The following is a 27,472-nucleotide window of genomic DNA, read 5'->3' on the forward strand; positions in this document are numbered from 1 at the left end:
GCAGGGGGAAGCGGAGATGCTGTAGGAGGATCTGTCTTATGGGGGAGGAGAGGAGAGAAGCCGGGCGAGGAGGAGGCAGGATTCGCACCCTCCTCCCCGAGAAGCTGGCGGCCTCTCCAGCTGATTCCTTCCCGGCCCTGCTTTCTGGGAGTGACCTCAGCCCTGCGATGGGATGAGCCGCTTGGAACAGTGGCTGAATTCCGCTTGCAATTATTTATTTATTTAATTAATTAATTAATTAATTGGATTTGTATGCCACCCCTCTCCGAAGACTCGGGGCGGATCACAGCATACATAAAAACAGGACAATAGTGTAAATCCAATTAATACTACAATTTAAAAACAATTAAAAGAAAAACTTATGGACCGAACATTCAGCAATCATACTTAAGGCATTCAATGGTCAGGGGGAAGATCTAAAAGTCCCAAGCCTGGCGGCAAAGATAAGTTTTTAAGCTCCTTCCGAAGGCAAGGAGGGTGGGGGCAGTGCGAATCTCTGGGGGGAGCCGATTCCAGAGGGCTGGGGCCCCCACAGAGAAGGCTCTTCCCCTAGGTCCCGCCACCCGACGTTGTTTGGTCGACGGGACCCCTAAGGAGGCAAACAGAGGGACCTCACCGGTCGCTGGGATTTGTGCGGCAGGAGGCGGTCTCGAAGATAATCTGGTCCTGTGCTATGTAGGGCTTTATAGGTCATAATCAACACTTTGAATTGTGCCCGGAAACTGATCGGTTGGCTCATTTTTGACCTCCCCCTCCCCCCCGCCTCTCCATCTCAGATACAGAAACTCGAAGCAATTTGAAATCTTTGCAAGGGAAAAATTTCTCTTAGGGGGGAAAAAAAGAGCAGAATCACTTGCAGGGACCAGTCCTTCAGCCCTAGAAATGGTCTTCTGAAGGAAAAGGCATCTGGAGACCCACAAGAGTCCTTGGACCCATTTGGAGTTGCTCTGCAGGACGGAGAAAGGATGGAGACACAACCTTTTGCAAAGGAGGAAAGCAGAAAAGGTCCTTTAGCTGTTCTGCCTGGGAAGTGGGGGAAGCTCTGGACAAGGACTGGGCAGAAGATCCTGAAAGAAGAAACCACCCTCCCTTCAGAAGTTCAGCCCTGGAAGTTCATCCAATGCCAGGACTCTGAAGGTCCTCGAAGATTTTGCAGCCACCTCTACGAATTTAGCGGGCGATGGCTGAGACCAGAAAAGTACACCAAAGCCCAGATGCTGGACCTGATTGTTCTGGAGCAGTTCCTGGCTCTTCTGCCTCCAGAGATGGAGAGCTGGGTGCGGGAGTGTGGAGCAGAGACCAGCTGCCAAGCGGTGGCCCTGGTGGAAGGCTTCCTCCTGAGTCAGGCGGAGGACCAGAAGGAGCAGGGCGAATTGCAGGTGAGAACTCAAAAGAGAATAGAGAATGTGTTTGAATACTTCACCCCTCCTTCCCAAACTTCTGTAATATTCATTTAGATTAGTAAAGTTGGAAAGGACCTTGTAGGTCACCTAGTCCAACCCAAACCCAAGCTTGTTCTCCTCTGCACTGTCTCTAGAATTTCAATGTCTTTTTTTTAGTGTGGTGACCAGAACCGGATGCAGTACTTTAGGTGTGGTCTAACTAAGGCTTTATAGAGTGGTATTAGTAGCTCCCTAGTCCTAGATTGTATCTCTCTATTAATGCAGTTTAGGATTGCATCGGCTTCTTTGGCTGCCACTGCACATTGCTGACTCATGTTTAGCTAGTTGTCTAGTAAGACTCCAGATCCTTCTCGCAGTCACTCCTACGGAGTGTGGTTTCGCCCAGTTTATGTGTATATTTTTGGTTTTTCTTACCTAAGTGTTAGACTTTAGTTTTCTCAGCATTGCATTGCATTTTATTAGATGGGCCCAGTGTTTAGGTCTGTCGAGATCCATTTGGATATTGAGCCTGTCCGCTGGGATATTCCTGCTCCTATTCCTTATAATATGTGGTAATGTCCCACCAATTCTTGTAGGACATTTATTGATTGATTGATTTTGTCCAATACATAATGAGGGTTTTAGTGGGTATACTCATAGTACTCCTTATCCTATTCATTATTATTATTATTATTATTATTATTATTATTATTATTATTATTATTATTTATTAGATTTGTATGCCGCCCCTCTCCATAGACTCGGGGTGGCTTATAATATGTGGTAATGTCCCACCAATTCTTGTAGGACATTGATTGATTGATTGATTGATTTTGTCCACTACATAATGAGGGTTTTAGTGGGTATACACATAGTAAAATACATAATGAAGGTTATGGAGGAGATACTCATAGTAAAATATATCTAAGAAAGAATAGAAGAGAAGATATAGGAATAGAACATATCAATGAAAGAATAGAAGAAGAGATAGAGGAATAGAAGAAAGGTATAGGAGATATAGGAGAGCAATAGGACAAGGGATGGAAGGCACTCTAGCGCACTTGTACTCACCCCTTACTGACCTCTTAGGAATCTGGATAGGTCAACCGTGGATAATCTAAGGGTAAAGTGTTGGGAGTTTGGGGATGACACTACGGAGTCCGGTAATGAGTTCCACGCTTCGACAACTCGGTTACTGAAGTCGTATTTTTTACAGTCAAGTTTGGAGCGGTTAATATTAAGTTTAAATCTGTTGTGTGCTCTTGTGTTGTTGTGGTTGACGCTGAAGTAGTCGCCGACAGGCAGGACGTTGCAGCATATGATCTTGTGGGCAATACTTAGATCTTGTTTAAGGCGTCTTAGTTCTAGACTTTCTAGGCCCAGGATTGAAAGTCTAGTCTCGTAGGGTCTTCTGTTTTGAGTGGAGGATTAAGCATTGTTCCATTGTTTTCTAACTCAACCACAGTGATGGGTGTAGCGGGCTTTGATGTTGTGCTTCGAATATAGGAATCCACTTTACGTCGTGATGTACATTAATTCTGCTTCTTCCTTCCTTCCTCATATTTGAAGTGCTGCACTGTGGAGATCAGAGACCCTGGAGGTAAGAAGAAACCATCAAATCCCTCTCAAGAGCTATTTTTCAGGAGGATCCCTTGGGAGGATCATAGTCAAGACACCTCAAGAGGTAGCTGAAACCCTCCAATTTCCCATCAGTTTTACCTTCGCTCTCTCTTCTCTTCTATACAATACCTCCTCCTATTTATACTTCTCCACACTAATTGCATCTAGACATAATGGCCCAGCCACCCTCTTTAGGTGAGCCTCCTGCTCCTGGGGAAGGAGGAGATTGAGCTTCACCTGAAGAGGCGTACTGAGGAATTTGCAGATTTTCTGGAAGACAAAATTGCCAGTTAGATGCTGGCGTGATTGCTGCTCCGGTGGAAGTCCTTGGGGCAGGTTCTTGCTCTATTATTTGGAAACCGTTTTGACTCCCTTGCTCCTGAGGATGTGGACAGGATTCTAGGGAGTAAGGGTGCAGATATTATTATTATTATTATTATTATTATTATTATTATTATTATTATTAATTAGATTTGTATGCTGCCCCTCTCCGCAGACTCGGGGCGCTCACAACAGTGATATAGACCAATATGTATTGACAAATCTAATAATTTAACATCTAAAATAGCAATTGTACATTTAAAAAATGTAAAAACAAGGAACCCCAATATAAAAAACATACATATAGTCAGATCATGCACTAAAACTACATAGGCAGGGGGAGATGTCTCAGTTTATTATTTATGTATGTATTTATTTATTTATTTATTATTTGGATTTGTATGGTTTTCTAATGTGAGCTGTGGATCGAGGAGGACGCCCAAGTTGCGAACCCTCTCTGAGGGGGTCAATAATTCGCCCCCCAGGGTAATGGACAGACAGATGGGATTGTCCTTGGGAGGCAAAACGCTTGACGACAGAGGTGGGTTTTGAGGAGTTTACAAAAGGCAAGGAGGGTGGGGGCAGTTCTAATCTCTGGAGGGAGCTGATTCCAGAGGGTCCCGCCAGATGACATTGTTTAGTTGACGGGACCGGGAGAAGGCCAACTCTGTGGGACCTGACTGGTCGCTGGGATTTGTGCGGCAGAAGGCGGTCCCTGAGATAATCTGGTCCGGTGCCATGAAGGGCTTTATAGGTCATAACCACCACTTTGAATTGTGACCGGAAACTGATCGGCAACCAGTGCAGACTGCGGAGTGTTGGAGTAACATGGGCATATTTGGAAAGGCCCATGATTGCTCTCGCAGCTGCTTTCTGCACGATCTGAAGTTTCCGAACACTCTTCAAAGGTAGCCCCATGTAGAGAGCGTTACAGTAGTTGAACCTCAAGGTAATGAGGGCATGAGTGACTGTGAGATACCTGTGTTTTAGATACCTGTGGCTCCTGGCTTGTGAAAACTTGCTGGGAGATGACATGAGTGGATTCTGGTGGTGATTAATGCTTCCCTACAGGAGCGGGTAGTACCCCAGCGCTTAAAGGAGGCTGTGATCCGCTCTCTTCTTAAAAAGCCATCGCTTTATTCCAGACTGCTGAATAATTTCTGACCTGTCTCCAATCTTCCATGTTTGGGGAAGTTAGTTGTGCAGCAGCACCAGAGGTTTCTGGATGATGACGGATTATCTAGACCCCTACCAGTCAGGATTCAGGGCTGAATTTGGATCAGAAAAGGAGTGGAAGAAACTAGGGAAGGGCAAAGTCATTTTGGGCAGAGCAGGGGAGAGGTGTTCTGTCGGGCTCTCTGGTAGAATCCTCCCAAAAATTCACAGATACAAATTTCAGACACACACACGTTTGAAAATTCAAAACAATGTTCTTTATAATGAAAATTCACTTAAACCAAGCCTTCTTTTGGTATAGCAAAGAGCACTCGTCTCCAAACAAACTGGTCATTTGTACAAGTCCCTTATCAGTCTGTGATACTTAGCTTGCAGCTGTGAGGCAATTCACAGTCCTTCTTCTTTCACAAAGTGAAACACCCTTTGCTCTGGTTTAGTTTCAAAGCGGGGGAAAATCAGCACACAAAAGGTCAAAGTCAGCAAAGTAGGCACGAAACACCACGATCAGAGAATCCTCCACAATGGCCAAACCCACAGGCTGCTCTTTATAGCAGCCTCACTGATGACCACAGCCCCACCCAACCACAGGTGGCCTCATTTTCTTTGATAATAATCTCTCAGTTGTTGTTGCCTATGCATCGCTCTCCGCATGCGTGGCTGTATCATTAACTCTTGTTCTGAATCCAAGGAGGAGCTAGAGAATTGATCTCCTTCTGAGCTGTCTGCCACACTCTCCTCCTCACTGCCACTCATGTCTTCTTGGTCAGAGGAGCCTTCATCATCAGATTCCACCGGGGGCAAAACAGGCCTGCAGCATGTGGATGTCTCCCCCACATCCACAGTCCTTGGGGCAGGAGCAGGGCCAGAGCTAACCACAACCTATAATTCTCTTTTTATTAGTCTTATTGTTTTAATATGAGTTTTATATATGCATATTGTAAACTGCCTTGAATTGCCAAGTGCTAATAGGCGGCATATAAATTGTCTAAAATAAATAAAATAAATATTTTGTTAATTATTTATTTTGAAATTATTTATTCCTTACAGAGAAACAAAGAATGAAATTTTCTGGGTTTTATGACAGCGATCAACCAGCGGTTGGACCTCTAAATCAAGTAAGAAAGGGAAAAGCTATATTCTCGCCTTCTGGAAGGGAATTGTTTGAACTCGATTATTGTTAAGTGTTATAAAGTGTGCGGAGTGACCCTTGAGTTACCAAGGATGCCCAGGAGAACCATGGAGGTGGCAGAGTTACAAGTAGTAATTCAGATGACCAGATACATTAAGTGTATAAATATTATTTACTTTGGCAAATAGCCTAGTCAAGGACAATCCTAGTCATTCACAATTACATCAGTCAGTGCTCACAGTATATATACAATATTATAAGCCTCTCTCAATGTTCTGCCTGACTGGCTCAGGCAATGCGTAACAGTCCAAGGAAAAGAAATCAAACACACACGTGCTCTGCTAATCAGCAAACTTGTATTAGATAAACAAAAAAGGGTTACTCAAAACAGTCCTTAGTGTCCGGAAACAATGATAGTGCAAGGCTTACTTCAGCCGCATACAAAAACACAGGAAAAAACAAACAAAGACAACCTGGAATGAGCCAAGACGTTTCAGGAGTCCTTTTGAATCTTTGGAGCAAACAGCAAGTCCCAGAGGTTTCAGCTCCCACGTGTCTGAAAAAGCTGGGTTGAAAACTCCAACGGCACAGAACAGAAACTTCAGAGCAGGAACCACAAAATAACACAGATAAACAGCCACAGTTTGCCTTGGCCCTTTGTTCCCTTTGTTCCCTTTTATCCCTTTAGCCCTCAAGAAGCCTTCCCTGGACCCAGCCGTACTTAATAACTATCGTCCAGTCTCCAACCTTCCCTTTATGGGGAAGGTTGTCGAGAACGTGGTGGCACTCCAGCTCCAGCTGTCCTTGGAAGAAGCCGATTATCTAGGTCCCCGACAGTCGGGTTTCAGGCCCGGTTACAGCACGGAAACCGCTTTGGTCGCGTTGATGGATGATCTCTGGCGGGCCCGGGACAGGGGTTTATCCTCTGTCCTGGTGCTCCTCGATCTCTCAGCGGCTTTCGATACCATCGACCATGGTATCCTTCTGCACCGGTTGGAGGGGCTGGGGGTGGGAGGCACTGTTCTCCAGTGGTTCTCCTCCTACCTCTCTGACCGGTCGCAGTCGGTGTTAGTGGGGGGTCAGAGGTCGGCTCCGAGATCTCTCCCTTGTGGGTTGCCTCAGGGGTCGGTCCTCTCCCCCTTGCTATTTAACATCTACATGAAACCGCTGGGTGAGATCATCCAAGGACATGGGGTGAGGTATCATCAATATGCCGATGATACCCAGCTTTACATCTCCACCCCATGCCCAGTCAACGAAGCGGTGGAAGTGATGTGCCGGTGCCTGGAGGCTGTTGGGGCCTGGATGGGTGTCAACAGATTCAAACTCAACCCGGATAAGACGGAGTGGCTGTGGGTTCTGCCTTCCAAGGACAATCCCATCTGTCCGTCCATCACCCTGGGGGGGGAATTATTGACCCCCTCAGAGAGGGTCCGCAACTTGGGCGTCCTCCTCGATCCACAGCTCACATTAGAAAACCATCTCTCAGCTGTGGCGAGGGGGGCGTTTGCCCAGGTTCGCCTGGTGCACCAGTTGCGGCCCTATCTGGACCGGGACTCATTGCTCACAGTCACTCATGCCTTCATCACCTCGAGGCTCGACTACTGTAATGCTCTCTACATGGGGCTACCTTTGAAAAGTGTTCGGAAACTTCAGATCGTGCAGAACGCAGCTGCGAGAGCAGTCATGGGCTTACCTAGGTATGCCCATGTTTCACCATCACTCCGCAGTCTGCATTGGCTGCCGATCAATTTCCGGTCACAATTCAAAGTGTTGGTTAAGCCCTTCATGGCATCGGACCAGAATATTTCCGAGACCGCCTCCTGCCGCACGAATCCCAGCGACCGATTAGGTCCCACAGAGTGGGCCTTCTCCGGGTCCCATCAACTAAACAATGTTGGTTGGCGGGCCCCAGGGGAAGAGCCTTCTCTGTGGCGGCACCGGCTCTCTGGAACCAACTCCCCCCGGAGATTAGAACTGCCCCTACTCTTCCTGCCTTCCGTAAACTCCTTAAGACCCACCTTTGCCGTCAGGCATGGGGAAATTAAACATCTCCCCTGGGCACGTTTAATTTATACATGGTATGCTTGTGTGTGTGTCTGTTAGTATATGGGGTTTTTCTTAAATCTTTAAATATTTTAATTAATTGGATTATCATGATTGTTTCACTTGTTGTGAGCCGCCCCGAGTCTTCGGAGAGGGGCGGCATACAAATCCAAATAATAAATAATAAATAAATAAATAAATTAAGGGAACCACACTCAGCCCTCAGTATAAGAACCACACCCAGCCCAGGTGCTACTATGATACTTGTAATACTCCTTCAGTCGATCCCTTCTCTGCATAGCTCTTCTGCTACGCAGATCAATATATTGATCTGCAGAAGAATCCAGAGACGAAAGACTGTCTGAGGGACTGCATGCCAAATCCCCTGGGCTGTCTGCTGAATCCTGCGTACCAGTGGCCTCGTCCTCCTGGCTGTCTGCCACGTCTTCCTGGCTGTCAGCCAGGCTTTCGCATTCACTTTGTGCTGCATCTCTCCCATCTGTGGGAGCAACGGCTGGCCCAGGCCCAAACACAACACTCAATACCTTAAACAATACTATAAGCCTTGCTTACAAAATACATTAAACCATCATTTGAACACAGAGTTCTACAGCATAGTTAACCAGGCATGGGGTGATTCGGGTATCCCCTTCTCTGACCATTAAGAGTTATGTGTGGTTATGACTGTGTAGTATTGATAGTACTATCGATTGTTTTTAAGATAGTGGGTTTTAGTTATAGTTTTAATTATTAGATTTGTCTTGTATTGTTTTATTGTTGTTGTGAGCCGCCCTGAGTCTTTGGAGAGGGGCGGCATACAAGTCTAATAAATTATTATTATTATTATTATTATTATTATTATATTATTATTATTATCATCATCATCATCATTAATTATTATTATATTATTATATTATTGTTATTATTATCATCATTATATTATTATTATTATTATTATTATTATTATTATTATTACACAGAAACATAGAAGATTGATGGCAGAAAAAGACCTCCTGGTCCATCTAGTCTGCCCTTATACTACTTCCTGTATTTTATCTTAGGATGGATCTATGTTTATCCCAGGCATGTTTAAATTCAGTTACTGTGGATTTATCAACCACGTCTGCTGGAAGTTTGTTCCAAGGATCTACTACTCTATCAGTAAAATAATATTTTCAGTGGACAGGAAGTTACAGCAGGAGGAAGAATGCGCCTACCCCCTTGTCTAAATCATTGATGAAGTAGAAGAGATCTTGCAAATCCTCCTGCTGTGTGTGTTTTTTTTCTGTGTTCAGGGGAGTCCTGTGTCCTTTGAGGAGGTGGCTGTGTATTTCTCTGAGGAGGAATGGTCTCAGCTGGATCCTGACCAGAAAGCGTTGCATTCGGAAGTCATGCTGGAAAACCATAGGAACACGGTCTCTCTGGGTAAGAGTTTTCCCGTGCCCAATTAGAGAGTTCAAGAAGACAGATTGTAGTTAGTTTTTTATTTAAAAATCTCTAATCAAACATTGTGTCCTGGAAGGGAGAAGTATCTGGCCTTCTGGTCCTCCGAGGAAGGAAAGAAGTGAATGTCTCTTTGCTTAGATTCTTTCTGTGTCATTTCCTATCTTTATTCTTCCATTTCTATTTGAACTTATCTGTGGAGGCTGAGAAGAATGGGGTGTGTTTTTGGGTCCGCTGGAGGTCATGCGAGAGGAATGTGTTGTCATTTGTCCTCCGAATCATCCCACCAAGAGCCTCAGTGGTACAGTGGTTTGAGTGCAGTACTGCAAGCTACAGCACTTATGCTGATCACCGGCTGCCAGCACTTTGGCAGATCAAATCTCAGTAGGCTCAAGGTTGACTCAGCCTTCTATCCTTCCAAGATCGGTAAAATGAGGACCCGGATTGTTGGGGGCAATATGCTTACTCTCTGTAAATCACTTAGAGAGGGCTATGAAGCACTGTGAAGCGGTATAAAAGTCTAAATGCTATTGCTATCCCAGAATTGTGTGAGAACAGAACTTTCACGCTATTCCCTGGAAGAGAATTCTCTGAATCCTCCTCGATCCACAGCTCACATTAGAGAACCATCTTTCAGCTGTGGCGAGGGGGGGGGGGGTTGCCCAGGTTCGCCTAGTGCACCAGTTGCTGCCCTATTTGGACCGGGAATCATTGCTCACAGTCACTCATGCCCTCATCACCTCGAGGTTCGACTACTGTAACGCTCTCTACATGGGGCTACCTTTGAAGAGTGTTCGGAAACTTCAGATCGGGTAGAATACAGCTGCGAGAGCAATCATGGACTTTCCCAAATATGCCCATGCCACATCAACACTCCGCAGTCTGCATTGGTTGCCAATCAGTTTCTGGTCACAATTCAAAGTGTTGGTTATGACCTATAAAGACCTTCATGGCATCAGGCCAGAATATCTCCAAGACCGCATTCTGCTACACAAATCCCAGCGACCGATTAGGTCCCACAGAGTTGGCCTTCTCCAGGTCCCGTCGACTAAACAATGTCGTCTGGCGGGACCCAGGGAAAGAGACTTCTCTGTGGCGGCCCCGACCCTCTGGAACCAGCTCCCACTGGAGATTAGGATTGCCCTCACCCTCCTTGTCTTTCGCAAACTCCTTAAAACCCACCTCTGCCATCAGACATGGGGAATTGAGACACCTCCCCCAGGCCTATATAGTTTTATGTATGGTATGCTTGTGTTGTATGTTCTTTTAAATACAGTAGTACCTCTAGATATGAGCTGCTCCACATGCAGAATACGAGTCACGAGGGGAGAGAAATTTCTTTTCGAGGCCCGAGCTCAAATTCGGGATATGAGCCGAGCGTCCACTAGGTGGCGCAAGAATCCTTGCTTCTGGTTATCTCGGCAGGGAAAAACAAAGGCTAAAGGCATTTGTTCCAGATACGAGTTGTTCGACATACAAGCTCCCTTCTGGAACGAATTAAACTTGTATCTAGAGGTACTACTCATGGGTTTTTAGATTTTTAAATATTAGATTTGTTCTCTGTATTTATTGTTGTGAGCCGCCCTCAGTCTGCGGAGAGGGGCGGCATACAAATCTAAATAATAATAATAATAATAATAATAATAATAATAATAATTAAAAAAATACAATTCATGAACAAAGTCTTCAGTCCATCCTAGGGTACCGGTGATCACCAAGTTACGGCAATTCTCTAAGTGACTGTTCCACTACTGATCTCACATGATCTCACACTACAGTATTTTAGTGCAATGTTCTCTGCTAATGAAGGCCTGCGTGAGATCCATTACAAAATGCTTTGGAAACACAGGGAAGGCTTTTGCCCTGGATCTCATGCAGACCTCAGTTTGTAGGAAACACAGGCCTAAAGTACTGGAGTGTGAGATCATTATTGTGAGACCTTGCACTTCTGGTCTTGTGCAGTCTTATGCTGAAGTAGCTTAGGCCTCCGCTTCTGTGAATTAAATCCTGTACCACATGTGGCCAAAGAGCATTTGCAAACCAATGAGACTTTGGGGCAGCAAAATAGCCATTCTTGAAGCCTCCCAACGTATCCAGTCTCAGCATGAAGAGTATTTACAAGCCAATGGGAGGCTTCAAGTAAGGAATTTCACTCCAAAGTTTAATTTTTGGGATCAAGGAACCATTCCAGTGTGAGTCCTGCCTGCTAGAAAGACATCGTGGAGTAGCTGCTCCAAGGTGCACCAGAGAAGAAGGAGCTTGTTTCAAAATTGTTTCAGTTCTCATAGATCTCTGCTGAAATTAACCCACCCCAATAAAGCTTAGGTTTTCTACTTATTCCTCCTTGGATGCTTCCCAATTATTCCTTGGCTCAAAATAAATTTTCATTGAGATTTACACATACAGTGGTACCTCATGATACGAACTTAATTGGTTCCAGGAGGAGGTTAGTAAGGTGAAAAGTTTGTAAGACGAAACAATGTTTCCCATAGGAATCAATGTAAAAGCAAATAATGTGTGCAAATCCTTCAGGAAAATCCCAAACTTTAGAAGGGAGGCGAACAGAGGGCAGGGAGGAGCAGCTAAAGGGGGCGGGTGGAAGAAGCAAGGCTAGACTAAAGGGTGAGTGGGAAGGAAGAAAGGCAAGGGGGGCGCCCCTCCTTTTTCTTTCTTCAAAAGACACCCTTTCAGTGCCTGTGCAAGCACGCTGTTCTCCTACTTTTTAAAAGACAAACTCTTTCCCCCTCCAAGCCGCCCCTCCCTTTTCTTTCTTCAAAAAGGGGGGGGGGAAAGAAACCCCTTCATCCCAGCAGCAGTGGCTTGGGTTCGTAAGGTGAAAATAGTTTGGAAGAAGGGGCAAAAAAATCTTAAACACCGGGTTCGTATCTCGAAAAGTTCATTAGAAGAGGCGTTCGTAAGATGAGGTACCACTGTATTTAGATAACTGTAAAGAAAGGTATATTTTCTAGATAATTTCAAAGCTTTCAGGACTCAGGAATATAGAAATCATCCTGCCTATATCACACCACTGTAAGCATGCAAACATAATGGCATTTCAGAAAGCTTCAGAAAGAAATTAATTTGACTTTGTACATTTTTCTCTAACCTTGTTAGTGTTTTCATTTATTTTTTGCTTTGAAGGTCATAATGGGCAGGAGAATGAAGATTTCTACCAACTGTTCCAAGTGACGAATGCTAAGGATGGAATTCAGAATTTTGGGATTCGAATGGAACTAGAAACTAATGACAAAAATGAGTCAAACGATTGGAATCAGGAAAGCTCGTCTTCCACGGATGCTCCAATGCAGGATTTTCTTGCCCAACAGGAGAAAATAAGGAAAAAATATATTGGGAAAAGTGAGAAGCCAATCAAAGCTATATTACAAGTAAAAGAACATTATTTAAGCCAAAACAAAGGAAAAGATTCTATAAGAAGACATAATGGACAAAATTACAAGAGAACATTGATTCCTTCTCTTGGAAATAAGTTCCTTATATCTCAGAAAGTGATTGACACAAAAGAGAAGCCTTACAAATGTTTGGAATGTGGAACATGTTTTAGAACAAGCAGAAAACTTATTTTCCATAAATGGATTCACAATGGAGAGAAGGTAAACAAATGCAGAGACTCTGGTAACAGGTTCAGAAGATGTAGTCATTTTATTTCCCATAAAAGAATCCACTCAGGAGAAAAACCGTATAAATGCATGGAATGTGGAAAGGCTTTTGCTCAAAGAGGTCATCTTATTTCCCATAAGAGGATCCACACAGGGGAAAAGCCATTTAAATGCATGGAGTGTGGAAAGACCTTTGCTCAAAGGGGTCATCTTATTTCCCATAAGAGGATCCACACAGGGGAGAAGCCATTTAAATGTGTGGAGTGTGGAAGGACCTTTGCTCGAAGAAGTTATCTTATTTCCCATAAGAGGATCCACACAGGGGAGAAGCCATATAAATGCTTGGAGTGTGGAAGGACCTTTGCTCAAATAGGTAGTCTTATTTCCCATAAGTGGATCCACACAGGAAAGAAGCCATTTAAATGCACAGTGTGTGGAAAGACCTTTGCTCTAAGAGGTCATCTTATTTCCCATAAGTGGATCCACACAGAGGAGAAGCCGTATAAATGCACGGAGTGTGGAAAGACCTTTGGTCAAAGATGTCATCTTATTTCCCATAAGAGGATCCATACAGGGGAGAAGCCATTTAAATGCATAGTGTGTGGAAAGACCTTTGCTCAGAGAGGTAATCTTATTTCCCATAAGAGGATCCACACAGGGGAGAAGCCATTTAAATGCTTGGTGTGTGGAAAGACCTTTGCTCAGAGAGGTAGTCTTATTTCCCATAAAAGGATCCACACAGGGGAGAAGCCGTATAAATGTATGGAGTGTCCAAAGACCTTTGGTCAAAGGTGTCATCTTATTTCCCACGAGAGGATCCACACAGGCGAGAAGCCGTATAAATGCATGGAGTGCGGAAAGACCTTTGCTCATGAGAGTGGCCTAAGGAAGCACAAAAGGATCCACACAGGGGAAAAGCCGTATAAATGCATGGAGTGTGAAAAGAGCTTTGCTCAAAGAGCTAATCTTCTTTCCCATAACAGAATCCACACAGGGGAGAAGCCATTTAAATGCACGGACTGTGGAAAGACCTTTGCTCAAAATTGTCACCTTACTTCTCATAAAAGGGTCCACGCTCGGGAGAAACTATATAGCAACAGCAATTCCACTTAGACTTATATACCATTCGAATGCTTTACAGCATTCTCTGAGTAGTTTACAAAGACAGCATATGCTCTCCAGCAATCTGGATCCTCATTTTACCCACCTCAGAAGGATGAAAGCCGAATCTACCGTGACATTATGATGTCATGGAATACTGTAATTAGAGATTTCAACGTAGTACGTGTGGAAAATGCTTCCGAGTGAATAATTAGTTTTTAAGAAAAGGCCAGAATGAACAAAAGCTGAAACAAATGCTTGGGGGAAAGATATTTTTCAAGCATTAGGACCATGTTTTTTTCTTTTTTTGGTGTGTCAAAACATTAATGTAACTTAAAATTAAATAAATAAATATCAGTAGTGCAGTTATGCGCTAAACATGCATTAAATACTCTTTGTTTCATGATTAACAATTACTAACCCTCTAAAGTGTTTGGATGGCCTTGGGGGGAGACATACCTTGGCTGTTGCTCAGTTGAAGCTGTTTACGAAACCCTGGGGCACATTGAGCGGGGGGGGGGGGCTAAAAAAAGTTTGGACAAAAAATTATCTCTCTCTCTATTCCTCCCTTTCACTCTATTTCTCTCCCCCTCCCTCTTTCTCTCCCTTCATCTTTCTTTCTCTCTCTCTCCATCCCTTTCTTTCTCTTCCTTCCTTCCTCTTTTTTGCTCTTTCTCTCTCCCTCCATACCTCCCTCTGTCTTTCTCTCTCTCTCCTTCCCTCCCTCTCTTTCTCTCTCCCTTGCTTTCTTTCTCTGTCTTTCTCTTTCTCTCTTGCTTTCTTTTTCTTGTTCTTTCTCTCTCTCTCTTGCTTTCTTTCTCTCTTGTTCTCTTTCTCTCTCTCTTGCTTGCTCTTTCTCTCTCTTTCTTTCTTTCTTTCTCTCTTTCTTTCTCTCTCTGAGCTTCGCGGCACACCTGACCATGTCTCGCGGCACACTGGTTGAAAAACACTGCTCTAGAGAAGCCAGTGGAGCTTGGGGAGGGCAAAAAATTGGCTTACCAGAAGTCAGGAAGTGGGCCATTTTTGGCATCCAGAGGGCCTCGGCGGTGGGGGGAGAAGCCATTTCCGCTCTCCCCAGACAGTGAATTAAGGGGTGTGGGCACTTGCGCGTGCACACACATTTTCAGCACCTGAGGGAAAATTGGTTTGCCATCACTGATATAGGATCTCCTGCTTGAGCAGGACGCCAGACTAGAAGGCCTCCAAGTTCCCTTCCAGCTCTCCTCTGATTTTGATTCTGAATCCTCAATGCTTTCTTGTGCTTTTTGGCCAAGTAGGAGGTTTGAAAAGAAAGATGAGCATCAGTGGGGATTAAGGTGATCATTTGGCCTGAAAGTGATCTGTGGATCCCAATACTTAAGTGGTGCAGAGTCCCTACTCATTTCAAGTAACTCCCTCTGATGAGTATATTCACTAGAGCAGAGTTGCAGACAGAAAAGCAATTACAGTAGTCCCTCTAGATACGAGCTGCTCTACATGCAAGTATTTCAAGATATGAGCCAGGAGGGGAGAGACATTTCTGTTCTACTCCCGAGCTCAAATTCGGGATATGAGCTGAGCGCCCACTAGGTGGCGCAAGAATCCTTGCTTTTGGTTATCTCGGAGGGGAAAAAAGTTATTTGTTCCAGAATACGAGTTGCCTCGAGATACAAGCTCCCTTATGGAACGAATTATGTTCATATCTAGGGGTACTACTGTAGTCCTAAATCTCTTTATTATTGTATCAGTTTTTCTTTCTTTTCTTGCTATTGTCACAGCCTTCATTTTCATCATGCTTTACATTAGAATAGAATTTTTATTGGCCAAATGTGATTGGACACACAAGGAATTTGTCTTGGTGCATATGCTCTCAAATATACATTTGTCAAGAATCATGTGGTATGACACTTAATGATTGTCATAGGGGTCAAATAAGCAATGAAGAAGCAATATTAATAAAAATCTTAGGATATAAGCAACAAGTTACAGTCATACAGTCAACATGGGAGGAATGGGTGATAGGAATGATGATAAAAACTAGTAGAAGTGCAGATTTAGTAGAAAGTCTGACAGTGTTGAGGGAATTATTTGTTTAGTAGAGTGATGGCGTTCGGAAAAAAATCCTGTTCTTGTGTCTAGTTGTCTTGGTGTGCAGTGCTCTGTAGCGACATTTTGAGGCTATGAATTGAAACAATTTGTGTCCAGGATGTGAGGGGTCAGTCAATATTTTCCCCACCCTCTTTTTGACTCGTGCAGTATACAGGTCCTCAATGGAAGGCAGGTTGGCAGCAATTGTTTTTTCTGCAGTTCTGATTATCCTCTGAGTTCTATGTCAGTTCTGTTGGGTTGCAGCACCAAACCAGACAGTTATAGAGGTGCAGATGACAGACTCAATGATTCCCCTGTAGAACTGTATCAGCATCTCTTTGGGCAGTTTGAGCTTCCTGAGCTGGCGCAGAAAGAACATTCTTTGTTGTGCTTTTTTGATGATGTTTTTGATGTTAGGTGACCATTTTAGGTCTTGAGATATGATAGAACCTAGAAATTTGAAGGTCTCTACTGTTGATACTGTGTTGTCTATAATGCAAGTAACAACTGAGAAAGAAAACATAAGGAGAACGGGATTATAGTGATCCTGAATTTGAAAATCCAACTCACAGGCTCTTCTAATTTTGTGGTGATCATTCTTTGTCTTCTCTCGTGTTGCTATCTCTGGACTCCCAGTCATCAATATCTTTTTTAAAGTGAAGTCTCCAGAACTGGACACAGTATTGCAAATGGTGTCTCATTAGAGAGGTAGGATCTTTTTGTAACGTTGATACATCTGGTGATGCATCCCAGAGTTTTATTTACCAAAAATAATCCAACCTGCCAATAAAGGAGAAAATACGTAGTGCCCTGTGGAAATGAGCGCTGGTGAGACCACATTTGGAATACTGTGTTCAGTTCTGGAGACCTCACCTACAAAAAGATATTGACAAAATTGAACGGGTCCAAAGACGGGCTACAAGAATGGTGGAAGGTCTTAAGCATAAAACGTATCAGGAAAGACTTAATGAATTCAATCTGTATAGTCTGGAAGACAGAAGGAAAAGGGGGGACATAATTGAAACATTTAAATATGTCAAAGGGTTAAATAAGGTTCAGGAGGGAAGTGTTTTTAATAGGAAAGTGAACACAAGAACAAGGGGACACAATCTGAAGTTAGTTGGGGGGAAGATCAAAAGCAACATGAGAAAATATTATTTCACTGAAAGAGTAGTAGATCCTTGGAACAAACTTTAAGCAGATGTGGTTGGTAAATCCAGAGTAACTGAATTTAAACATGCCTGGGATAAACATATATCCATCCTAAGATAAAATACAAAAAAATAGTATAAGGGCAGACTAGATGGATCATGAGGTCTTTTTCTGCCGTCAGTCTATGTTTCTATCATGTGATGGAATAATGACAGATGTCAATGTAGAGTGTGTGGAAAAAGCTTCAGGTGAAAAAAAAATCATAGTAGGGGCCAGAATGAAAAGAAGCTAAAAAAAAAGCCGAGTAATAATAATTTGAGAATGGCAGCTGCATGTATTGAACTAAAGAAATTAAATAATTAATTAAAATCATTTTCCTGATTGTGGCCTTCCTGCTAGCGGCCCATCTGCCTCCTAGTCAGGCAGGAGTCCCAACAACTGCAAGACACAAGTTGTGTTTCCAAAAGAGGCTCCTGTCCTGGCCCTTCTCTTCTGTCCGCCTGGCTGTTTCTGACAGGATTTGGACCCTTTTGGGGTCTCCTACAATCTCTGCCTAGTCAGATGGCTGCTTTTGAGAGAAGTGAGTTCAAATCCTCCCGAGAAATTTTTCTCCATCTTTCCACAAACAGTTCCTGGACAAGAGGGAGAGATTGCTTCCTCTAGGGACTTCCAAGGCTTTGTCGACCAGGGTGCCATTGGGAACGGCCTTTCCTTCTACTCCCAAGCCTATCGTCCTCGCGGTCTTCCTTCCCCTCAGACGGGCTGCTCTTTCCCGCCTTTTCTACAACCCTAGCACCTGGTGGCAAATCCACTAGGAGGCGCCCTCCGCCCACAGAAGGGAAACCCCCGGCGCCTCCCTTTTGGTCTACCGCTGGCCTAACGTCCCGGCTGCCTAGAAGGAAGGAAGGAAATGATATCACAAACGGTTGCCCCTCTAGGGTACCACACTCGCTGCCCTTAACTCCTGTGGATCTGCGCACGCGGAGAGGCTGAGGGAAAGTCCGGCGGGGGGAGATCCAGACGTTCCCCGAGTGAGTTGGGGGCTCTTCCCGTGCAAAGGGAGGCGGAGGAGGGGTAGATCCCCGCCCGGCCCTCCTCCGGCTTCCACCCCGGGTCCCATGGTCCCCAGCCGCCTTCTCCATGCAGGGGGAGCGGGGATGCTGGGGAAATGGCGGGGATGAGGGGCTCCCTTCTCGCCTTGTATCCGTGGAAGAACTCGAGTCGGTGGAGGTTCAGGCTTGTGGGGGCCCAGCAGGAGAGACGAGAAGACGGTCGAGGAGGCGGCAGGATTCCCACCAGGCTCCCCGAGGGCCCGACCCTGTCTCTGGAGGGGGAGAAAAGCGGGGCGGCCTTTCTCCAGCTGCCTCTTTCCCGGCCCTGTGCTGTCATGAGCCGCTTGGGTGAAGGTTGTTCAGCGGCTGAATTCCACATTCTAATTCTTGGCGTTTGTTTTTCTTTCCATCTCAGATATTGAAGCCATTTGAAGTCTTTGCATGGGATTTTTTTTCCTTGGTGAGAAAAAGAGAGCAGAATAACTTGCAGGGATCAGTCCCTTCGACCCTTGAAATGGTCCTGTGAAGGAAAACGCATCTGGAGACCCTTAAGAATTCCTTGGACCCATTTGGAGTTTCTCTGCAGAAGAGAGAAAGGATGGAGACACCTCCTTTTGTAAAGCAGGAAAGCAGAAATGGCCAGCCTGGGAAGAAGGGCGGGATGCTCTGGAGAAGAAGTGGGCAGAAGATCCTGGAGGAGGAAACCATCCTCCCTTCAGAAGTTCAGCCCTGGAAGTTCAACCAATGCCAGGAGGCTGAAGGTCCCCGAAGATTTTGCAGCCACCTCCATGACTTTAGCAGGCAATGGCTGAGATCAGAAAAGCACACCAAACTCCAGATGCTGGACCTGGTTGTTCTGGAGCAGTTCCTGGCCCTTCTGCCCCCAGAGATGGAGAGCTGGGTGCGGGAGTGTGGAGCAGAGACCAGCTCCCAGGCAGTGGCCCTGGTGGAAGGCTTCCTCCTGAGCCAGATGGAGGAACAGAAGGAGCACGTCAAGCTGCAGGTGAGAGCTCAAAAGAGAATAGAGAATGTGTTTGAATACTTCACCCCTTCTTCCCAAACCTCTCTGACATTCATAATATGTGGCAGTGTCCCATCAATTCTTGTAGGTCATCGTTCCATTGTTTTCTCGCTCAACCTCACTGATGGATATTGTGGTCTCTGAGGTTGTGTTTTGGATAAAAGAATCGACGTGTCATGTGATGTACATTAACTGTGCTGCTTTCTCCCTTTCTCCTATTGGTAGTGCTGCACCATGGAGATCAGAGATCCTGAGGGAAAGAAGGATCCATCAAAGTCCCACCAGGAGCTATTTTTCAGGAGGGTCCCTTGGGAAGATCAAAGATGGAACACCTCAAGAGGTATTTGAAGATGGTGATGTTGCTAGAGTGGAGGGGGGATTAAGTCTACGGAGAGGGGCGGCATACAAATCCAATAAATAATAATAATAATAATAATAATAATAATAATAATAATATTATATTGTATTTATATTATATAAAAATGTAATATAATATTATTTTAATGTATTCCATAATTCGTCTTTTATTAGTTTTATTGTATTTTGTAAGCTGCCTTCAGGTGACATATAAATTGTCTAAAATAAATAAATAAAAATTTTGTTAACTATTTATTTCGAAATTATTTTTCCTTACAGAGAAACAAAGAATGACATTTTCTGGTTTTTACGGCGGCGATCAAACAGCAGTTGAATCTCTAAATCACGTAAGAAAGGGAAAAGTTATTAGATTTATATTCTCGCCTTCAGCAAGGAAAGTGGGTGTACAGAGTGGTCCCTTGTTCTATTTCCCCCCTTGTTTGGACTGGATTATTTTTGTGTCCTTCCACAACATGGACAGCAGAATAGCAGTTTGAAGTTGCTGTCAGTCAACATAGCTTCCTCTGGTTTTCTTGTTCTGCTAGGTACTGCTCCATCATTGTGTTTACAAGAAGCATTTTTTTCAAGTCCTTCAAGAATTAGGAATAAACATATCACAGTAGCAGGAACGCTCATTCTTTTTGAAATTTATTGGGCTCGTGAGGTACAGGTTAATAGAATTGGAAGGAAATTCGTAGGTCATCTATGTCAACCCCCTTACTCCATTTTTGGCAGTTGGCAGTCTAGTCTTTTCTCAAAAGCTCCCAGTGATGAAGCTCCCATAGATTCTGAAGGAAACTTCTGTTCTATGGGTTGATTGCCTTTACTCTCAGAAAATGTCTCTCTATTTAGAGGTATAACAAGCAGGAAGAGGGAGATTGTGATCCCGCTATATAGAGCGCTGGTGAGACCCCATTTGGAATAATACTGTGTTCAGTTCTGGAGACCTCACCTACAAAAAGATATTGACAAAATTGAACGGGTCCAAAGACGGGCTGCAAGAATGGTGGAAGGTCTTAAGCATAAAACGTATCAGGAAAGACTTAATGAACTCAATCTGTACAGTCTGGAGGACAGAAGGAAAAGGGGGGACATGATCGAAACATTTAAATATGTTAAAGGGTTCAATAAGGTCCAGGAGGGAAGTGTTTTTAATAGGAAAGTGGACACAAGAACAAGGGGACACAATCTGAAGTTAGTTGGGGGAAAGATCAAAAGCAACGTGAGAAAATATTATTTCACTGAAAGAGTAGTAGATCCTTGGAACAAACTTCCAGCAGACGTGGTTGGTAAATCCACAGGACCTGAATTTAAACATGCCTGGGATAAACATATAGCCATCCTAAGATAAAATACAGGAAATTGTATAAGGGCAGACTAGATGGACCATGAGGTATTTTTCTGGCGTCAGTCTTCTATGTTTCTATGTATTGGAAGTTTATCACTCTTTTACTATATTTTTTTTATAATTACTAGTAGGAAGAACTCTGGTTTCAAATCTATATTTTGGCCTGACATCTTTTCCAATCATTTTAATCTGATGCCAAAATTCCTTAGCTTTTGTACATGACCACTACATATGGTAAAATGATCCTAGCGCTACATTACATTCCCAACACAGGTTAATGAAATTTAGGTGTAACAACACCTCCAGTGTTGAGAGCCAGGCTGAACAGATCATATGAATCCTCCTCTTCTTTCCATGTTCAGGGAAGTCCTGTGTCCTTTGAGGAGGTGGCTGTGTATTTCTCTGAGGAGGAATGGTCTCAGCTGGATCCTGACGAGAAAGCACTGCATTCAGAAGTCATGCTTGAAAACCATAGGAACGTGGTCTTTATCGGTAAGAGTTTTCTAGTCCCCAATCAGAGCATTCAAGAAGACAGATTACAGTATAGTTTTTATTAAAACATCACTAATCAGATATTGTCTCTTGGGAGGGAAAAGCAAAGGATCTGGCCTTCTAGTACCCATCGGAAGGAAAGAGTTAATGTTGTTGTTGTTGTTATTATTATTATTATTATTTATTAATTAATTGTTGTGAGCCGCCCCGAGTCTACGGAGAGGGGCGGCATACAAATCTAATTAATTGATTGATTGATTGATTTGATTTGTGTGCTGCCCCTCTTCGAAGACTCGGGGCAGCTCACAGAATAGATACAAACAAGCATGTAGCACAAATCTAATAATTTAAAATACAACTAAAAATCCTAATGTAATACGCAATCATACAGTCTTATCACACAATATATTACAGTAGTCCCTCGCTATACCACGCTTCACCTACTGCGGCTTCACTTCATCGCAAGTTTTCAAGAAATATTAATGAGAAAAATCATTTGCGGATCTTCGCTTGTTGGCGGGTTTCTGAGGAAGTCGATCGGCAGATTTAAACAGCCCGCCGAACTCGATCGGCAGGTTTTTCAAAAAAAAATATCTAAAATTGTAAATACTGTATTTAAATACTGTATCTAAAATAAATACTGTGTGGGAAGGGTTTATAAACACTTAAAGCAATGAAAACTTACCAAACAATTAGAATATAAATACTTAAATAAGTACTATCAGTCGATAAATTCCACATCGCGGATTTCACCTATCGCGGCCGGGTCTGGAACGTAACACCAGCGATAGGTGAGGGACTACTGTACATTTATTGGTCAGAGGGGCAAGGTCTAATGTCTCTTTCTTTAGGCTTCTGTTCTTTGCTATATAAGGCTTGCACGAGATCCAAGGCAAAATGCACATAAAGGGAAAGAAAGGTTTTCTCAAAAGTGTTTCAGTTCTCATGGTCTCTGCTAAAATTAACCCAGCCCACTCAATCTTACATTTTCTCCTTATTCCTCCTTGGTTATTATAACAATAATAACAATAACAACAACAGAGTTGGAAGGGACTTTGGAGGTCTTCTAGTCCAACCCCCTGCTTTGGCAGGAAACTCTACACTACTTCAGAGAGATAGTTATCCAACAATTTCTTAAAAACGTCCAGTTTTGGAGCATTCACAACTTCTGGAGGGAAGCTGTTCAACTGATTAATTGTTCTAACTACTGTATCAGGAAATGTCTCCGTAGTTCTAAGTTGTTTTCCCTGATTATTCCTTGACTCAAAACAGACTTTCATTGAGATTTGCAGATATATAAATAATTGTAAAGAAAAATGAAAAATTTCAGGACTCATGAATATAGAAATCATCCTGCCTATATCACACCGCTGTAAGCATTCAAACATAACGGAATTTTAGAAAAAATTCAGAAGGAAATTCACTTGACTTTGTACAGTTTGATCTTAGTTATCATTTTCATTTCTCTTTTGCTTTGAAGGTAATAATGGGGAGGAGAATCGAGACTCCTGTAAATTGTTACAAGTGATCAGTGCTAAAGATGGAACGGAGATGTTTGGAATTCGAATGGAACTAGAAACCTATGACAGAAACCAGTCAAATGATTGGAATCAGGAAAGCACATCTTTCACTGATGCTCTGATGCAAGACTTTCTTGATGAACAGGAGAAAATAAGGAAAAAATACATTTGGAAAAGTGTGAAGCTAATGAAATCTAAATTACAAGTAAAAGAAGATGATTTAAGCCAAAACAAAGGAGAAGATGCTATAAGGAGACACAACGGACAAAATTATAAGGGAACATTCATTCCTTCTCTTGGAAATAAGTTCCTTACATCTCAAAAAGTGATTGACACAAAAGAGAAGCCTTTGATATGTTTGGAATGTGGAACATGTTTTAGAACAAGCAGGCAACTTACCTCCCATGAAAGGATTCACACTGGGGAAAAGGTATACAAATGCAGAGTGTCTGGTAGAAGGTTCAGAAGATGTAACAATCTTGTTTCCCATAAAAGGATCCACACAAGGGAGAAGCCATTTAAATGTATGGTGTGTGGAAAGACCTTTACTCATAACAGCATCCTTAGTATACACAAAAGGATAAACACTGGGGAAAAGCCATTTAAATGCATAGAGTGTGGAAAGACCTTCGCTCACAGATGTCTCCTTATTCGCCATAACATGATCCACACAGGGGAGAAGCCATATAAATGCATGGAGTGTGGAAAGACCTTTACTCAGAACAGCATCCTGAGTATACACAAAAGGATACACACTGGGGAAAAGCCATTTAAATGCATGCTGTGTGGAAAGACCTTTGCTCAAAAAGGTAACCTTCTTTCCCATAAGAGGACCCACACAGGGGAGAAGCCGTATAAATGCATGGAGTGTGGAAAGACGTTTGCTCAAAGAGGTACTCTTATTTCCCATAAAATGATCCATGCGGTGGAAAAGCCATATAAGTGCATGGAATGTGGAAACACCTTTGTTAATAGCAGTGCCCTAAGAATACACAAAAGTATCCACACAGGGGAAAAGCCATTTAAATGCTTGGTATGTGGAAAGACCTTTGCTCAAAGAGGTAATCTCCTTTCCCATAACAGGATCCACACAGGGGAAAAGCCGTATAAATGCATGGAGTGTGGAAAGAGCTTTGCTTATAACAATGCCGTAAGAATACACAAAAGGATCCATACAGGGGAAAAGCCATTTAAATGCATGGTGTGTGAGAAGACTTTTACTCAAAGAGGTAATCTCCTTTCCCATAACAGGATCCACACAGGGGAGAAGCCGTTTAAATGCATGGATTGTGGAAAGACGTTTGCTCAAAGAGGTACCCTTATTTCCCATAAGAAGATCCATGCAGGGGAGAAGACCTATAAATGCACAGAATGTGGGAAGACTTTTGCTCATAGCAGCTATCTAAGAATACACAAAAAGATCCACACAGGGGAAAAGCCGTATAAATGCACGGCGTGCGGAAGGAGCTTTTCTAATAACAGTGCCCTAAGAATTCACAAAAGGATCCATACAGGGGAAAAGCCATTTAAATGCATGGTATGTGAGAAGACTTTTACTCAAAGAGGTAATCTCCTTTCCCATAACAAAATCCACACAAGGGAGAAGATGTATAAATGCATGAAGTGTGGAGAGACTTTTGTTCAAAGAGGTGATCTTATTCACCATAAGAGGGTTCACGCAGGAGAGAAGCTGTATAAATGCAATGTGTGTGAAAAGACCTTTGCTCATGAGAGTGGTCTAAGGAAACACAAAAGGATCCACACAGGGGAAAAGCCGTATAAATGCATGGCGTGCGGAAAGACCTTTTCTAATAGCAGTGCCCTAAGAATTCACAAAAGGATCCACACAGGGGAAAAGCCATTTAAATGCATGGAGTGTGGAAAGACCTTTGCTCAAAGAGGTAATCTGCTTTCCCATAACAGGGTCCACACAGGGGAGAAGCCGTTTAAATGCATGGAGTGTGGAAAGACCTTTGCTCAAAGAGGTAATCTGCTTTCCCATAAGGTGGTCCACACAGGGGAGAAGCCGTATAAATGCATGGAGTGTGGAAAGACCTTTGCTCAAAGAGGTAACCTCTTTTCCCATAAGAGGATCCACACAGGGGAGAAGCCGTATAAATGCATGGAGTGTGGAAAGACCTTTGCTCAAAGTGTTAAGCTTATTTCCCATAAGAGGATCCACACAGGGGAGAAGGTGCATAAATGTAATGTGTGTGAAAGGACCTTTGCTTGTAACAGCGCCCTAAGAATACACAAAAAGATCCACGCAGGGGAAAAGCGGTATAAATGCATGCCGTGTGGAAAGACCTTTTCTAATAACAGTGCTCTAAGAATTCACAAAAGGATCCATACAGGGGAAAAGCCATTTAAATGCATGGTGTGTGGAAAGACCTTTGCTCAAAGTGGTAATCTCCTTTCCCATAACAGGATCCACACAGGGGAGAAGCCTTTTAAATGCATGGAGTGTGGAAATACCTTTGCTCAAAGAGGCAACCTCCTTTCCCATAAGAGGATCCACACAGGGGAGAAGCTGTATAAATGCATGAAGTGTGGAGAGACTTGTGCTAATAACAGTGCCCTACGAATACACAAAAGGATCCATGCAGGGGAAAAGCAATTTAAATGCTTGCTGTGTGGAAAGACCTTTGCTCAAAGAGGTAATCTCCTTTCCCATAACAAGATCCACACAAGGGAGAGGCTGTATAAATGCATGAAGTGTGGAGAGACCTTTGGTCAAAGAGGTGATCTTATTCACCATAAGAAGATCCACACAGGAGAGAAGCCATATAAATGCACGGAGTGTGGAAAGGCCTTTGCTCATGATAGTGGCCTAAGAAAACACAAAAGGATCCACACAGGAGAGAAGCCGTATAAATGCATGGCGTGTGGAAAGACCTTTGCTTATAACAGTGCCCTAAGAATACACAAAAGGGTCCATACAGGAGAAAAGCCATTTAAATGCTTGGTGTGTGGAAAGACCTTTGCTCAAAGAGGTAATCTTGCTTCCCATAAGAGGATCCACACAGGGGAGAAGCCCTATAAATGCATGGAGTGTGGAAAGACCTTTGCTCAAAGGGGTCATCTTATTTCCCATAAGATAATTCACACAGGGCAGAAGCCTTATAAATGCATGGAGTGTGGAAAGACCTTTGCTCAGAGAAGTAATCTTATTCCCCATATGAGGATCCATACAGGGGAGAAGCCATATGAATGCATGCTGTGTGGAAAGACCTTTGCTCAAAGAGGTAATCTTATTTCCCATAAAATGACCATAAAATGTTCTATGTAGGGGAAAAGCCATTTAAATGCCGGAATTGAGGAACCACATTTGCTTGCAAGTATGTTCTTACTTTTACTCAGGAGAGAAGTCACGTAAATGCATGGAATGTTGAAAAACATTTCCTTGGAAGGGTGGTTTGTCGTGCCGTTACGAAATCCTCACAGGATATAAATCATAAATGCATGGAATATGGAAAGAGTTTTGCTCAGAACAGTAATCTTACTTCCCATATAAGGATCCACACTCAGGTGAAACTGTATAGGAATAGCAATTCCACTTATATATCACTCCACAATGCTTTACAGCATTCTCTGAGGAGTTTATAAAGTCAGCATATGGTCCCCAGCAATCTGGGGCCTAATTTTATCCACCTCAGTAGGATGAAAGCTGAATCTACCATGACCCTGTCAGAATCAAACTCTTGACTTTAGGCAATTAGCCTATAATACTATGTTCTAACAACTGATGGACCATGTGTCTATAGATTTTTATCTGTATGCATATTGTGCCTTTCTGATCCAAATGAGACAAGGTTGAATCCGAGAGAATGAAATTTTATGTGCCTAAAAGTAATGTTTTACACCTGGGCAGGAAAAATAGATTTCGTGAAACCTGGCTCAAAAACAATACCGTACTTTTTGGGATATAAGACGCACTAGAGTGAAAGTCACACCTTAATTTTGGGAGAGGAAACAAGGGGGAAAGACCTCTGTCTCCCAGCAATTTGCCTCCCAGCAAACAGTACAGTACAGGTATTATTATTATTATTATTATTATTATTATTATTATTATTATTATTTATTAGATTTGTATGCCGCCCCTCTCCGTTGACTCGGGGCGGCTCACAACAACAAGAACAATGTAAGAACAAATCTAATAATTTAAAAAACACTAAAAACCCCATTATTAAAAGCAAACATACACACAAACATACCATATATAAACTGTATAGGCCCGGGGGAGATGTCTCAGTTCCCCCATGCCTGATGGCAGAGATGGGTCTTAAGAACTTTACGAAAGGCAAGGAGGGTGGGGGCAGTTCTAATCTCCGGGGGGAGCTGGTTCCAGAGGGTTGGGGCCGCCACAGCGAAGGCTCTTCTCCTGGGTCCTGCCAAACGACATTGTTTAGTCAACGGGACCTGGAGAAGGCCAAATCTGTGGGACCTAACCGGTCGCTCGGATTCGTGCGGCAGAAGGCTGCCCTGGAGGTATTCTGTGTGCTGTGTATTTCTGTGGGTGGGTGTCTGACCCATAGAAATAGCAAAGAATTGGAGAAATGTACATTATGGCAGTAAAGTAATGCCAGAAAGTTTTAAATGTAGTCACACTAACTACTTTAAATTATTTA

The 27,472-nt window shown here is 43.3% G+C and overlaps 2 protein-coding genes and 1 pseudogene across 2 annotated transcripts in view; all 3 read left to right on the forward strand.

Moving 5' to 3' along the window:
* Window positions 1-14,224, forward strand: part of LOC139162980 (zinc finger protein 585A-like) — a 35,482-nt pseudogene extending 21,258 nt beyond the window's left edge.
* On the forward strand, window positions 589-12,325 carry LOC139162960 (zinc finger protein 496-like). Its single transcript, XM_070743873.1, has 4 exons — window positions 589-1,379; window positions 2,952-3,066; window positions 5,547-5,614; window positions 12,259-12,325. The coding sequence occupies exons 1-4, from the start codon at window positions 966-968 to the stop codon at window positions 12,304-12,306; spliced, it is 645 nt and encodes a 214-aa protein (XP_070599974.1). The 5' UTR covers window positions 589-965; the 3' UTR covers window positions 12,307-12,325.
* Window positions 14,225-18,010: 3,786 nt separating the features above from the next.
* Window positions 18,011-27,472, forward strand: part of LOC139162870 (zinc finger protein 91-like) — a 131,724-nt gene continuing 122,262 nt past the window's right edge. The window contains exons 1-6 of the mRNA XM_070743736.1: window positions 18,011-18,085; window positions 18,522-19,109; window positions 19,353-19,467; window positions 19,764-19,831; window positions 21,195-21,324; window positions 22,805-26,104. Of these exons, the coding sequence (XP_070599837.1) occupies window positions 18,705-19,109; window positions 19,353-19,467; window positions 19,764-19,831; window positions 21,195-21,324; window positions 22,805-26,104 (4,018 nt within the window). The 5' untranslated portion in view covers window positions 18,011-18,085; window positions 18,522-18,704. The remainder of the gene's footprint in view (window positions 18,086-18,521; window positions 19,110-19,352; window positions 19,468-19,763; window positions 19,832-21,194; window positions 21,325-22,804; window positions 26,105-27,472) is intronic.

The sequence above is a fragment of the Erythrolamprus reginae genome, chromosome 2 (assembly GCF_031021105.1).
Source record: "Erythrolamprus reginae isolate rEryReg1 chromosome 2, rEryReg1.hap1, whole genome shotgun sequence".
NCBI classification, from domain to species: Eukaryota; Metazoa; Chordata; class Lepidosauria; order Squamata; family Dipsadidae; genus Erythrolamprus; species Erythrolamprus reginae.